Raw genomic sequence first — 16,863 nt, forward strand, 5'->3', positions numbered from 1 at the left:
TTGATGAAACAAAAATTTTTTCTTTGTCATATGCAATCGTTTCTTTGCAATTTCAGCCTTCAAACGCTCCATTAACGCTATATAATATTCACTGTTAATGGTATTTCCTTTCACAAGATAGTCGATGAATATTACACCACGCACATCCCAAAATACCGAGACCATAACCTTTCCAGCCGCTTTGGACGAGGCTCACCAGTTGCTGTGCACTCAGATGACGATCGTTTTGATTCCAGAGTGAAATGTTGAATCCATGTTTCATCCATTGCCACATATCGATGCGTAAATTCTGGTTTGTTACGTTTAAACATGGTCAAACACAGCTCAGAATCATCAACACGTTCTCGTTTTTGGTCAACAGTAAGCAAACACGGCTCCCACTAGCCAAATGCTCATGCAATATAAAACAAACACGTTCTTCTGATATCTTTACGATGTCAGCTAATTCACGCAATTTCACTTTTCGATCATTCAAAACGATTTTGCGGTTTTTTAATGTCATTTGGACGTTCTCTGCGTTCTTCATCATCGGTGTCTCTACGACCACGTTTGAAGTCAGCAAACCAACGTTTTATTGTTGTTTCTAATGGAGCGGAGTCTCCGTAACACTTTTCAAGCCATTTCCCATCAAGAAGCAGTGTAAGATTAAAACATGTTTTTGATTCATTGTTCTGAAAATAACAAAAGTAGCGTCACTCTTAGCACAATAACTCACAAACTAATGAACAGAATATCATGAAAGCTGTTTTTTAAAGATATTTAGTATTAATTGAAAAAAGGTGACTACAATCAAACTAGCGCCATCTATGTGTTAGACCCGGGACTTTTCAGCTCATGTATTAATTTTATAATCGAAGGATTCTCTGTGAAATTACAAAATGAAGACGTTGTTTCATGCCCTGTACTAAAAAAGTACCCCATTTTTTACGTTCCATAATTATTGCTCTGGATTTTAGTACGCAATTTGTATTGGCATTATTACTTGTATGTAAAAATAAATGGACTAATCTTTTAGAAAATCTTACATCCTCGGAAACCGATGACAAAATTCCCCAAAATGAATGGAATACCATGACTTTGATATGCTTTGCCATTTTACAGTTTAATAGACAGGAGGCAATTTCAGATTTACGGAAATGTCACATCTGCTTTCTTCGCTGTCGTTAAATGGAAATTTAAAAGAGAAATATATTTTTTTTGGGACATTTTGCTGATGTTTCCTTCTTGAAGATCAAGCAGAAGTCGAGGAAATTGCATTTGCGGCGTTTTTCAACAGTTCAACAGTTCAAAATCGCAATTTCACGCTCCTAATTGATAACTCAATAAAAACGTGGTTTTCGAGGTACAGGACCTTCAAAAAAGTTGCTCAGAATGATAGACGCCATTTTTTGGCAAATTTTATTTATGTAATTAATCCCCCTAAAAGTGAGATAAATTTTTTATTTTAGCTCAGGGCCAACTTAGGGGCTAAGTTACTTCGACAAACTTGCAGTTGTGCAGAAAGTTATTTCAAATAAGTTTGCTGAAGGTACTATTCCCGTAACTTGAGTGTAATTCATGATATAATGTATTTTCTGAAAAGGGTGTTCAAAAACCAGTTTTTGTAAGAAAACATATATATTTTCAATGTATATGACTTTTTCATGCTCTACAAAGTTTTTCATCTTTAAAAATTACACAACTTTCTCAAACATACTATGCTGCTATCATTTCAGTTTAATGGAATAGAGCAATTTTTTATGTTTTTTTAAATAAAATTCTAACTTGTCTAATATCAAAAGACGCAGGAAGGTGCAGATGAGACTACTTACATATTAAACTACTTCAAAAGAGCTTTCATACCGTGGTTGAATTACTCGTCTGCGATCGTCTGCAGGCGATATATATTCTTTTCAAATATCCTTGTCCTTGACATTTGCAATGATTAGGTTCATTGTATATCAAATCAGATTTCAGTATATATTCTTTAGTCCCTATGGTGGCCCTGAGCTAAAATAAAATTTCTATCTCACTTTTAGGGGGATTAATCACGTAAATAAAATTTGCCAAAAGATGACGTCTATCATTCTGAGCAACTTTTTTGAAGATACTGTACCTCAAAAACCACGATCGTATGAGTTATCAATTAAGAGCGTGAAATTGCGCTTTTGAACCACTGTGCAGTGGCTGTTTTCTAAAGATTTAGAGTAAAACCTTGAGATAGGTTTGTAGGTCATAGGAGTTAAAATTTCATCCGTAGTTTATACAGATACAGAGAAGCGCCTGACTTTTAAAACTACAATTTTGATCCCTCAACAACCAACGCAACGGCTACCCAATGGTTTATTTTTTCGTGTGACATCATTCTTTTGAAGTTATACATCTTAGTAGGGTACACTATGAAACTCTTGCGGATGGCAAGCAATATACGCGTATTTAGTTTATATTTTTTAGTTTATATGAAACTGTACTATATAAAGTACAGTATTGTACCAATCGTATCTAAACTTTCACTGTTTATAAACAGCCTCTAGACATTGTATGATTTGTACACATCTGAATATCATTCTGAAAGACGGTTAAAAAAATTATGTGAACCCAAGCAGCCGCGACGCATCACAACCAAACATTATTTCAGCTTTGAAAATTCGCATAAAGAAAGTGGTTGAATGCTATAGAGTTATAAATGTTTTCATAATGCTCATAAAAAGCTAAAAGGGGCGATTATTAGACTCTTATAGGATGTGACAGATGAAATCGGAATTGCGCATTATTATTGCAGCTATAATGCAAATATCTACTTAATCGATTGTAACAATGTAAAGTGTAGAATATAAATGCTATGATGCAATACGAGTGCTTGAATAATGCTTTACATTTAAATATCAAATATTTAAAAAGCTATCTATTTAATATCAAAAATAAATACATAAATATCACTATTAGTGCTTGTTTGTGGCGTATTATTTTTATTTTGTATGTTTTTATCGCTCCAATATTAATAAATCAATTCCTTTGTTTGGATTCGAACCTATGCCGAACTTCTTAACGCGCACCTTTCACCTGGAACTGTAAATGAACTTCACACTTGACATATTTTATTCGCAATGAAGAGTCTTATTTTATTACTCTAATAGTATTTTAGTGTTTTTTACATTGGAACAACAGCGTTAAAGTAGTTTTCGAGAAATCCGAATTCCAAATTTGCGTCGGAAATTTATTTTACTTCTGTACAACCGACAAATATTGACAAACAAAGTTGCATTTAGACTAACTAAAGCTAAAGAGCTAATCTTATTGTTATCAACACTAAAGCTTTAGTGTAGCAATTAAATTTCATTGCACTTTTATCAATGAAGTTTCGTTAACTCAAAATATAGCATTGAATGTCGATACATAGCATGGCAAATTGAAAGTTCATTACATTTCGGGTGCAAATTTAATGCACATTGCTTTGAAGCATGTAGCATGAGTGTAGTTATTCATTAACAATGTCAAAATATAGTTGTTAATATGCAGTAATAGAATGCATATACCATACAAGGAAATATAGAGATTATTTTTCCCCAAACTGTTACTTTTACTCATAGGACCTATTGTAATTGTTTATTTCGAGCTCCCTTCGAATTATAAGATCGTGTTCTTGAGTGTCATAAAATTTTAATCGGCTAGTAAAAGACTCAAATACTCGCGTTTAGAATGTTGTAAATATAAAATGACAGCTCATACCAAACTGAAACTCGACGTTAGAATTGTTCGAATAAATAAAACTAGAATAAATAAAACTTATTGCGGGTACATTTGTTAAAATTTCAATTCTCCTATGTGACTCCCATTTAAAATTTAGAGTTTTTGAACATGCTTCAAAATTAACTGATGAACTATATGTTAAGTGAAATGATATTTTTTTCTGTAATAAATACTTTCTGAGTAGAGAATTATTAAACACTTGATTTACTTTCTTTTTTTTAAGGCACATTCTATGGTTTATGGTAATATACTTGCTCAAAGGTTTGGCAAACAAATATTAGGCGAAGCACACAAAACCAAATCTGTTCATTTTCATACTTGGTCTTTGACTCATCAGTGTAGGGCAGTTCAAATTGTACTGCAATACACTGAGAAGTTAAAACAAAACTTAAAATTATACATTTTTCTACATCACCAAATTCCTATTGTAATATTCGAGCATTTTCGTCTCTAAGCCTATGTAATCTCCAGCTCCTTAATAAAACTCATTCCTAACTATCAAAACTATTATCTCATTTTGCTTGCCACAAAAGTGCCGGAAGACCAACGTGAATATCTGCCGCTGGACGAGCTGAAACCTCACCAGCTAACGGAGCTTGGTGTGCCGGTTCCGACGTACCTGCCGGTATCGGAGCATTCGCTAGGGCCCTCGGTATTTACCAGTGACATCAGTAGCAATCCGGTCATCGACACCAATGGATTACTGCAAAACTACCACCATCAGAATGTTCTCTACAATATTAATAATTCACGATCAGCAAATACAAAGTAATAATCTCGAACTGGCGGTAGATCAGAAATACCATGTGATCTAGGCATCGGGATTCGTATGCTATCTGAAATTTTCATTATTTTCCATCAAACGTGAATTTTTCAATGAAAAAATTAAAACTATTTTAATTATGTATCTACTAAAAGTCTATTTCAAATGGTATTTCTAACTGCAATGTGTTCTGTTCGAAGAAACAAGGTTTTACAAGATGACTTCACGAATAGACTCGTGATGAATAAAGTTCACGTTTGACAGCTGTCAGTGGTTTGTTTACATACTCAATTTGGTTTTTCAAGATGACACCACTAATGAAATCATGATGAATGATGTTCATTTTTTGACATTTACTGGTAGTTTGTTTACATATCTATTAACACGTTTTCAAAATAGAATGAACACATAAACAAACCACTGATAGCTGTCAAACGGTGTTCATCCAGCTCATTTTAAGAGGTTATGTCATGTTCGTGCAAAACCTAATTGTACGCGTTTAAAGCGGAATGAATTTGCAAACAAACTACTGGCAGTTGTCTAAAGCGGTCCATACACGTTCAGTTTTCCGGACAGTTTAAATGAACCTTGGAGCATGGTTGGTGTCAGGTCAGGCGTTTCGTTTTTATGTTAATTTCATCAGTTTTTTTCATGGAGGCACATTATTCTGATTAGAAGAAAACTGACGTACGAAATGATTAACTGTAGAACTGACATTTAATCGGATGAAACTGAGCCCGAGCGCTTCAGTAAAAAAAACCGAACGTTTGGCCGGATGAACTTTTCAGTCACTTCAGTTAATCGTTCAGTCATGACGTAACACACGAGAAACTGAACGTGTATGGACCGCCTAACGATGTCTACATGGCTCACATTGTGCAGTTAAGTCAGGTCGTGTAGAATTAATTTGTTTGATTACAACAAATGGTTTTGTTTTCATTCAATAGCATAATCTCCTGAGTATTTTTTTCCTTAATGTCATTTTTTCCTTCATGCATGGATTATCAGTAAATAGTGATTTCAGCCGTAATTTTACCAATGAATATGTTGTAATTCGATTCCATTTTTCCATCAGTGCAACAGCGGGAGGCAGTGATCATTTGACGGCACCGGCAAGTGTTTCGTCCAATTCGTCTGTGTTGGGCTCAACGCAGAGAAGCATGTCCACGACTTCCAATCACAACAGCCATCAGCCGAGTTTGCAGAGCGGTGGTGAAAATCATCATTCGAACACTGACCATGGACATCACCAGCGCAACGCCGAAGATGGTACCACCGTCGGCAGGAAGCGGAAATATTCCTACAAGTAAGTTGTTTTATTCCTAGTGAACCCTAAAAACGGGTTTTGTAACGGAAAGTGTATCTAATCAACCGAAATTTAATCATATTAAGTATTTACAATTTATATTTTCGGTTATCATTAAAGTCAGAGGCGTCTCGTGACAAAATTTACGGGTTGTGCACTGCTTATGTGATGTGGTATCAGATGCAAGGGTTCGTTTGAAGTAAAAAGTAAGAATTGAGGAATGGATATTCGCTTGTTTTGAATACAATGAAATAACGATGATCTATTGGACTGAAATTTTTATTAAACGTATTTCGTATCATCGATACAATAGAGAAATTCGACGCTCTACACCCCGAGCAAATCTGTCAATAACTTCATCAATAAAACCGCTTCGACGTTGCAACTGAGACAGCAATTTGTTTTCAACTGCCATAAGCATGAGCGACTCAAGCCTTTCCTCTCCCATCGTTGATCTTAGGTAGTTCTTCAACCTACGCAAGATTGAGAAGCTTCTTTCAACCGATGCTGTGGTTGAGGGTAACGTCAATATTAGTCTACTGAGTCGAGTGGTCTCCGAAAAAATATCTTCGATATTGCTACCAATTAATATTCCCAGAATTTCTGGCACCTTTTTTTCGGCGAACTCTGATTTTGAATAGAACACATGCAGTTCATTGTTCAACTTTACTTTGTCGAACTGTGGAAAACGTGCGCAAAGTTCGTCCAACAATTCTTTAGGAAACTGTCGTGAATATTGCGAGCACTTAGTACAATCAAGTAGGCTTAGGAAACTTTGCTTGTGTAAATCCGCAAACCGTACTTCTAGCTCAACCAGGATACGGTCGATTAATGAACTGTGAAATTTAAGATATTTTGATGCCAGATCGTCGTTACTGCTGACCGCTACCAATTCTACACATGCTTCCCAAACAATGAAGAACTTTTTTTCGTCTTTCAGTTTTTTGATATTAGTACAAGTATCACGAACGCTCTTGCCACATTCGATATAATCCAATTCTTTTCGCTGTAGAGTCTGGTACAAAATATCTGTAAATGCAAAAATCGACGCAAAGGTTTTCATAAGAAATATGGTGTCCAAGTCAAGCATAAATCCATGCAATCCTCGTGCAAGTGTTGCCGTGTCACCATCCCATTCAGTCTCACCCAAATAAATTTCGCCCAAACAAGTTGTAATCTCTGTGTAATACGTGTTCACTATATTAATCATCCTTGAACTATAAGCCCATTTTACTTTACACACGTTCGGGATCTTTTGCTGCATGAATTTTTTTAATTCAGAATCTCTCTTCGGACTTTGCGTGAAAAATGACGCCAACGAAGAAATGGATGAAAAAAATTTCCTTGTACGTGGGTGATCTGTGCAAGCGTGTAATAAAACAAGATTGAGTACGTGTGCTTTGCAGTGAATATAGTCTGCGTTCGGAAATGATCTTTTAACAATTCCTTGCGTCCCTCCAGTAGCTCCGGACATCACGCGAGCTCCGTCGTACGTTTGGGCAATTAACTTGAGACGAGATACTTTAAATTTCTCCATTAAATTAATTACTTGTTTGGCAAGAGCTTCAGCGCATTTATTCTTGCTCATGTCATCCAAGGACACGAATCTTTCGACGGAGATACCTGTGCGAAACATGAACAATCCAATAATGGACAAACGATAGTTCGACATATACATAACACTTTACATAGTTTTAAAAACGTCGTTTTCTTTCTAAGTATTTGTATTATTCAAATAACTTACCATCCTTCATACAATAGCGTAAAGTTGAAGCCAATTGAGATTTTCTTGAGACGTCAGTGGTTTCGTCGATCATCACAGCGATAAATTCTGCAGAGTCCACTTCCCGCGCAATTTCTTCGATCATGACAGCTCCAACGACTTCCACAAGCTCATTTTGAATAGTTGCTGAAGTTCCCGAGAACACCGCATTATTATTGATGAAGTCCGAAAACGAACTGTCTTTTGAAGCAAGCAATCCGCACATGTCCTTGTAATTTCCTCGATTCACAGACGATTCTGTCTCATTGTGCCCTCGAAAACTTAATCCATGTGATCCGAGAAAGCAAATCAATTCGATGAGAATTTTTATCCCAGCTCGATTCTTTTTTACCAACATATTATGTTTTTTCCTAGCGATTTCGTTTGCATGATCAACTACATCCTCAATCCGGATTTTGCCGAACGTTCGGTATGCCATGGCATTATTGATGTGTTCTCTTGTAGCTGAATGGGATTTTACAGCTGTAGAAATATGATTCAGGTCTTCATATCCGGTTTTTATCCATACACCATTATCTGACAGATTATGAAATAACAAACATGGCCAACAAAAAAGTTTTACTCGTTTGTGTGAACCACATAGCCACTTTACCTCATAAGCAGTAACATTAAAGTTCCGAGTTATTGTTTTCCCTTTTCTAACACAGGTCGATTTCAATGTATCTAGCCTCGGTCGAGGCACGTCCATTTTCGATATTAAAAGTTTTTCCTCCATACACCTTCTTGCAAACGGTTTATTCAGAAGTTCGTCAACAATATCCGACTGCATGAATTTTATCTAAATAGAAAGCGTACCAAGTGAAGTTGATCCTCAATGAAACTAATCTGAATGTTAAAAAGAGAAAGCGCAAGCTTGTACATACCATTGGAGTCGCATGGCTGCCAAATAAAAATTTGCTCACAATCTTTGATGTTTGAATGAAAAAAAATTTATGAAAATCTGGATGAAAAAATGAAAAAAACGGTTGGTTTGTCGGAATCTGTAGAAATCTATGATTTTTTCTTATATATAAAAACTCTGTGGTACAGAATCTGTGTGGCTGAATGATTTGAAAAATCTGGGGTTTTACAGAAAAATCTGCAAGTATGATAAGCACAGAAAATTCCCTTATGCCCCGTTTACACTTCTGCTGGCTGCCAGCATGCTGGTGTCAGTGTACTGCCCTCTTAGGAAAAAAAACGTTCAACGGTGGTCCTTCGTTGGTCTAATACTTTGGATCATTGGACCACAGTAGAACGTTTTTTCCTAAGAGGGCAGTACACTGACACCAGCATGCTGGCAGCCAGCAGAAGTGTAAACGGGGCATTAGAGCCAAACGTGAGAGAGCAACAAATCTCAGAGCTTAGCTGAGTAACTCCTTCTCTTCTTGATTCTGTGCAGTTACTCAAGTGCACAGAAAAGACACTAACACAGCGACTTGAAATTTTTAGTTGGATGTATACGAGATGTGTGTACATATACGAAATTTTGGTGCACAAGCCAATGTGATCGGGTTCAGAGCGCCACGCATTGGCTATGGCAATACAATATAAAAAAGATCGTTCGGCTGTCATTGTCCAGCAAGCGCAAGAAGCTTAGGGTGAGTTTGTGGTCCATATTGTGGTGTGGAAAACAACGCTCATTACTTCATATTCGGTACCATCCGACCTGCTTTTATCGGACAAATAGGAATCTATAAAATAATTAAATGCGGATTGGGATCCAGTTAATTTCTTCAATCTGATAGGTTGTGCAGTGCACGAGGTGCACATGAGGACGAGACGCCACTGATTAAAGTATGAATTTAAAAAAAATGGCGGTGGGGCTAATGTTGCCGACTACCTCACAGCAAATAATCATATTTCCTAAAAATGTTTGCGTCGAGTGAATTTATAATTTCAGAACCATTGTACACAGAAAGAGAAAAGAATCCCATTAAACGCATCATTCGTTTCGACGCGTTTCCGTTCTCTTATTACGTCATCGTCATCATTATTATCGTTTAGCCTCGTTATTTATCACTTCTGCAGTTTGTTCAACACCCGTTGGCACCCATTCGGTAGGAAGAGGGTGCATTCCAGCGTCACCTTTTGTGTCAGTTTTCCCGTTGGTAATTCAACCTGTCTAGATAGCATACATTTGTTACATAATTTGTAAAGTTTGCAAAATCTTTTCATATGCCAAACCGATTTCCGACCGATTGTGTGGATGTGGAACGACAACCCAACATCGTGTTTAAATTCACCCGATTCATTTATTTAGACTACCGCCTCCATCGTTAGCAGACTAACATTGACGAATCGTGCTTGTCTGTTTGTCTGTGACACTCATTATTACCTGTCTCGGATGGAAACAATCGTTGAAACCCTTGCAGTGATTGCCACCTTGTCGTATCCTTTGAACTTACCTCTTGATTTTAAGAAATCAAAGTTTTCTATTGACATAGCGGAAAAGTGTTAAGAAATCCAACAAGTTGTTTGCTTGTTTGTTTCCGACAGGGTTGCAAATGTTTTTATTATCACTCGTTTCGACTGTTTGGTAGGAAGGGAAAAAAATATTGCCGACAAGAGCAAATTATATCAACCGTAAGGATTCTTCAAGCTCTGAAAAATAACAAATGTCGCCGGTAATAGACTTTAAAGCAAACGGGCTGTGCCACCATGGTGAAAAATTTCTGATCGCTAAATCAAGGTTATCTTTAATGTCAGTATTAATTGCTCGCAGATAGAATATCGATTAATTGAAACAGTTAGGAGATTAGTTTCCTAGTTAAACTTAGTTTCCCTGAAATTATGAATTTTTACAAATTTATTTCTGTGTGTATAAGTACAAGTTTTATGGTAATTGAATATATTTCTACTTCTATATTCGATACAAAAATTCAAACCAGAAATGTATCAATAATTCAATAATGTTTTCGTTTTTTAGCAGTCAGAATCAATTCCATTGACCAGCACGTTATCATTCTTTTCAGTTCAATACTCAGTACTGAATTCATCTAAGGATACAGACGAGCCCTTGCGGTCCTATAATTTATTGTAAATGTTTAATTACATTGAAGCTATTGTACAGGTACTACTGCAATACCTAAAATTACCTTGCAAATTTGTTACAGTAAGTCGCTTGAACTGTAATTAAACCATTTTTGCAATAGACTTATTTAGCAAATATGTTATAACATACATAAAACTTGCAGATTTCGCCTGAAAATTAATCATCGAATTGGTCATTTCGTCGGTTGAAAAATAATTGATGAATAAGAATATTTGAAAATAGTTGATCACACATTGACCATTTTCTAAATGTTATCTCGTTTTAAGGAGTGGAAAGATAACTGACTGAAAATCAGGTACAGAATAATCAATATCATAACTGTTACTTTACAGTAGAAATACACGTGTGCATATATTGTGCAAAAATGCAAAATAAAATAATATATTTACAATAGGATCAGATTTCAGCTCCACCGAACATATCGTGTTCCTTCTGGGTCACATAAGAACTATGAGAAATTTGAGCTCGATCAGTGAAACTATATTTTCTCGCCCGAGGTTTAAAGTTTGTATGGGATTTAGTATGTGTAAATGGACTCTTTACAAAAAAAAAATCGGCTAGATATCAACTATCTAAAAATCAATGCATGTGTTATTTTCGTAGGACGTCCAAAACTGTAAAACAATCCGACATTTGTAGAAACAAATATCACAGGAAAATCGACACAAGGTCCGAACACCACTGCTGCTTGTGGTCGTCAAATAATTTGACTTTCTTTTAATATGCTAAAACGGATGATCAGAGTTATTCGATGTCTTCAGGATAGTTACTCAGCTTATTATGTAGATTCTTCTTAATTGACAAACCATGTTCCGAAACTTATTGTTAAGACACAAAACAGTCTTGTAAAATATTGTTTTGTTTGCTAAAAATTGCATCGTCCACACTTAACTATATGAGGTAGAGAGTTTATGTCTTCGGTAATATTTGAGTTTATCTCAAACATAGTTGAAAACGCCAAACACCTATTTCTTTAAACAATAAAAAAGTTTGTGTTTTTACAGTGCTTTTTGGAACATGGCTTGTCATTTAAAAATAATCTTCATACTAACCTGACTAACTATCGTGAAGACATCAAATAACTCAGATCATCCGTTTTAGCACATTTAAGGAAAGTCAAATTACTATGTTACGATCACTAGCGATATTAGAGAATGAGCCATTGCTCGGACCTTGGGCCGGTTTTCCTTCAATAATTATTTCTACAAATGTCGGATTGTTTTGCGGTCTTCAAAGGGTTTTTTCCTCGTTAAATTTGCTATGAAAATAATACATGTTTCGATTTTTAGAATCTATAAGTTGATCTCCAGCCAATTTTTTTTTTGTAAAAAGTCAGTTTTCCATACTAAATCCCATATAAACTTTTAACCTCGGGCGCGAAAATATAATTCCACCGATCGAGCTAAAACTTTGCATAGTTCTTATGGGACCCAGAAGGGATAGTGTTTGATGGAGCGAGAAAATAAACCGTTTCATCTTTTTTCCATACAATCTTGTCCCACCCTAATATACAATAATATATGGACTCGTTGCATTTATCCTAAAATACGATTAGCTGTCCCCGAAGAGATTAGCAATAAAAAATATTTATTGCAACAGGTGTCTTAAGTTTAAATAACTGAATAATTGGTTGAAACAACTGAGGCATTTTTCAGAATTGCGTAAGCAAATAATATCCTCATGGTAATAACCAAATCGTATATATAATAGGGCTGAAAAGTCACCACTTGTGGCTGAACACCCAATTTAAATCTTAATAATTTAATTTTAACTCATATTCCAATTAATAGTTATTTAAAAAAAAACTGAGACATTTTTTGCTTTCATGCATACAGGTAATACCGCTGACAGACATGTGATTTCCGTACAATGATTTCTGTACAACGTTGTACGCGTACAACGATGAGGTGACAGACATGTTTTGCGCACAGAATGAATGTAGTGTGAAACGAAAAAACTCAAAATTTAGCTTAATTTCCCAGCTTTGACGATCGATAATATATAAACCGAAAATTTTTGTGGTTTGAAGATTATTACTAGCAACTAATTTATGACCGATATAATCTTGTCTCTCTGTCTTAGCTATTAAACTATTTGTGTGTGAGTGTTCATTGGATGACAGTATCACTCATATCATTGTTTAAATGTAACTAGCATTAGAGAAAATTAGATGTTCATAATTTTGATGTTCTACCGTAACATTCACTGATAAACAATAAAAAACAAATATAAATATAGAATGGAGGAAATATGAAAGGCTTTTAGAACTAATTTTTGGAACACGAGTACTATTTTTTTGCAACGACACTGATTTCTACCAAAATGGTAGTGAATCACTAAATTTTGTTTGTAAATCTTACCGACTTTTGCCAAATCCGCATAAATTTCAAGATGTTCAGTCATAATTCCTTCATCACCCGCATATTCACGATAAAAATAAGAGCGCAAAAACTATTAAGATTGAGTCTCAAAATAGTAAATAAATCTAAGATATTATTAGCATGTAACCATCAGAAACGGCATGGCACACACATATTTCAGAAAAATTCTGTCAACGTAACAGTTTATTCATCACGAAATTTTCATAAAAAGAATTATGTTCATCATAAAACTGAATTTAAAACCTTCTTGAATTTTAAATCATTCCGAAATAGATTTGACATAGGTTTGATGCTTCACTTTGCTTCATTAATCTTATGAAAAATGGTCTACTACACTGGAATATAATCTGATAATGGTTTTATTAGGATTTTGAGAAGTTTAAAGTAGTTATGCTATATTTATGAAGTAACACTGAAAACTATTACAAGTATTTCTTAAATTGAATATGTAACTTGGTACGTGTTCTGCTTCAATTTACTCACACTGAAAGACATGATTCGCTGTTCTCTCTATTCATACCCAAAATAAGACTCTTTCTAAACAATTTAAAAACAAGTTTTTTTTTCATCGAACGGCATTCAACCCGATAACACAAGACGAAGTAATAAGAAGATTTAGAGTTTCCAGAAGTGAATATAGGGGACCAATGTTATAAATGGAATTTCGATAGGTCATCAATAAACAGGATGATTACACAATTGGTTTATTCATGTATGGGATATTTATCGTTTATTATTACCACATGTGCATTCAAAATATGAATCATTATGTTTTTAAATCCATTTAAACAATAATCTTACTTGTTATTGAATAGAAAACAATTAATCAATAGTGCTGATTTTTTGTACAAATATGAATAAATTGTTTTCCTTATTTGTATTTCAAAACTTCACCAAATTAATGAATATTTCTTGGTTTGACTGCTTTATGAAAACATGCTACAAAGTATATATGTTTTATGCTGCTTGTTAGCATTTTACCGAGTTTTTTTTCAAAATATGACGATGGTTGTTTATTATTTGATGCTCAGAAGAAGGAAATATTGTTTCATGAGTTCACCATCGCTCGCCAATGGCGCTGGTAGCAGTAAACAGTGATGTGATTTTGCGCTGTACAACGATGAATGACCGTAGTACGGAAATCACCGTTGAATCATGATGCTCGCGTGATACCACCGTGATTCAGGGTGACAGACATGTGATTCCATGGTGTACAGTGATACCGATATCACATGTCTGTCATAAGCATTGTTCAGTTGCACGAGTGACACCGCTTTGAAACATTTCATTTTCCGATTAGGGTGCATGTCATTGCTCAACTGTAACGTTTCACTACTCGTTTGTTGTGCGTGCCTTTGCTAGGTGTCATTGCTAAACTGCCAGCACGATAAATAACAAATGAAATGCTAAAACACCAATCGATTACTTGTACCAAATTTTCAACCATCAAATTTAGGAAAATAACTAATATTTTAATTGGTTTTGCGATTGCTGACTTCTCCGTGTAGATATTTTCAATGTGTGACGCTACTAATACCATTGTATCTCCGAAATCAGAGGGTACATACATTTGATCTTCGAAGTTGATCAATGGTTCAATCAAGCTTTCAAACGCTAAGCTTGTTGTAACCGGTTGGATATCTCCGAGAAAATTGAGCGATAAAAAAAATCTTTGAATCACTCAAACACAGACATTTTTTAATCTCGTCGAGCTGAGTCGAATGGTATATTACACTCCGGGGCTCCGTTCGAAAATCGGGTTTTCCACCAATTATCGTTATAGTGACAGGGATAACAAGCAAATAGTTAAATCTTTGAAAAGTAATTTAAACAGTTTTGATGGGGACAGTGGAGGAGAAAACGGTATTTGAGTAAAATTTTCGTGCGAAAAGAACATCGAACATAGAAAGTTCAAAAGGTACCAAATCACAATTAATGGTAGGAAAAAAGGAAAATTACGAGCACGAAAGCTCTGCTCTCAGATGTTAACAAAACCGCATTGTCTCATTATGGATGACGCGGCGTGCGTGAAAGCAGACTTCCGATTGTATGCGCGACTTCTGTTTTCCACTGCTCATCATAAGTATAATGTCTCAGAAGACGTTTGAAAGCAGAAGATGTCAAAGTTTGCCGAAAGAACATGATTTGGCAATCAATTTGTTCATGTGGAAAGCGGAGCACTGTATTTATGACGATCGGGACGATCAATGCCGAGGTTTTGTCTCGTGTCATTACTCGAAAGATGTTTTGGAGTGATTCAAGCCTAATGAGATCAACTTCGTGCCGAAAGAACGTACCTGAGTTACGACTAATTGAGAAGTACTGAGCCATCATAAAGTAGGCACCTCAGAAACATCGTAGTAAAATCGGACAAAACAATGTTGGTCCAAACGTTGTACGATATATTATGAGTAGTGTTAAGGAGCAAGACTCTTTGCAAGCGTATGAGTAATGTCAACAATGTGTGCGTCAAAGCCGGCGCTTCTTTTCCTGATTTTAATCAATAAATCTTCCATATGGTTGAAAAATAAACCAATCGGATCATTCTGCTTAAAATTGCAATTCAAGAGAAGAGAAAACCTTAGTCTAAAACTTTTCCGCTTTCCTTACAACTGCTCGAGAAAAAATATTTCAGTTTCAGCTTACATCCACTAACACATTTGATTAGCAACAAACACATTCCTATATGGATTTCCTCTTGCAGCAATTATTGCGATATAAAGATTTATGTACCTTCTATAAGTAAACCCGAAAAAAGGAACCTTTGATTCAACACGCGAAAGGCAATGGATATGGAATGTTGTCGTAAAACTATTTATTTTTCCGGAAAACTGCTTTTGTAACAGAAAATATTTAGTTTTGTTTATTTTGTGTAGCGCAATCTAATCCATTGAAGCAGTGTTGCTACCTTTTTTAGGGATTCGAAATCTACATTCATAAAATATAAGTAATTTTCCATCAAACGTTGGTAAAAATTTATTAAAACTGATGTTTCATCCACAAAGTCTGGCTTAACGTTCGTTTGAGAATAAATTATTGCTTAAAAAGATTATTTGAAACTCAACCGTGCAAGCCACTTTGATAAACTGGTTGCACTTCATATATGAATACATAGATCTATGACATACGTACCAAATAAAATGTGCGTAATACACAAATTAACAACACAAGTTAACTTGGTTTACTCTTGATCCTTAAGAGAAAGGCTTGTGCATTTTGATATGGTGTTGAAGTTGAATGTAGTAAACATGAAAAAAAATCAAATAATGTTTTTACATGTATTGTCTGAAAGTTTGGTAATGATCGGTTGAATGGGTGAATTTGGCCGAATATTTTCTTGTGATGCAATTACGTACACTCTTTAAACAAGGTATATTTTAAAATAAGAATGGACCGAATTGAGAATCCGAGAAAATTTCTGAATGTACAGATATTATTGTTTTTCGCTAAGTTTTGTCTTTTCGAGTCGATCAATAGAAACAATGATGTATAAGTTGATGTAATCGCATCTACAAAAAATGATTTAAATTTGTGCAAATTAAGATATACATATATTATAAACCGAATTAAGATATGATTTGAACATTCTTGGTTTTTTTTTCTCTATTTGCAGTGATAATAGCGATATTGAAGAAGATATGGGCGATGATGCTAAATCGGTTCGAACAAATGACGAAAACAAAAAGTAAGTACAAATTAACAAATTTAATCTTAAATGTAATGAATGGGTTTCTAACACTCCGATCATAAAATGTTTGATCTGCTTAGATTGATGCAGGAAGCCGTTACAACATTTGAAAGGGGCGGCAAAGTCATCTTTGGGACCTTTTTTTTGCTCGTCAAAGATCTTTGCAGATTTCCGGATTT

The 16,863-nt window shown here is 35.1% G+C and overlaps 1 protein-coding gene across 6 annotated transcripts in view; it reads left to right on the top strand.

Moving 5' to 3' along the window:
* LOC131438864 (protein cycle) overlaps window positions 1–16,863 on the top strand; it is a 112,061-nt gene that overhangs the window by 63,869 nt on the left and 31,329 nt on the right. For 3 of the 6 annotated variants that reach the window (XM_058609208.1, XM_058609209.1, XM_058609210.1), the window contains exons 2-4: window positions 4,263–4,497; window positions 5,568–5,798; window positions 16,610–16,681. In XM_058609208.1, coding sequence (XP_058465191.1) covers window positions 4,263–4,497; window positions 5,568–5,798; window positions 16,610–16,681 — 538 coding nt within the window. The remainder of the gene's footprint in view (window positions 1–4,262; window positions 4,498–5,567; window positions 5,799–16,609; window positions 16,682–16,863) is intronic. The other 3 variants (XM_058609211.1, XM_058609212.1, XM_058609213.1) reach the window with 1 other exon arrangement.

This window comes from Malaya genurostris, chromosome 3 (assembly GCF_030247185.1).
Source record: "Malaya genurostris strain Urasoe2022 chromosome 3, Malgen_1.1, whole genome shotgun sequence".
Taxonomy (NCBI): domain Eukaryota; kingdom Metazoa; phylum Arthropoda; class Insecta; order Diptera; family Culicidae; genus Malaya; species Malaya genurostris.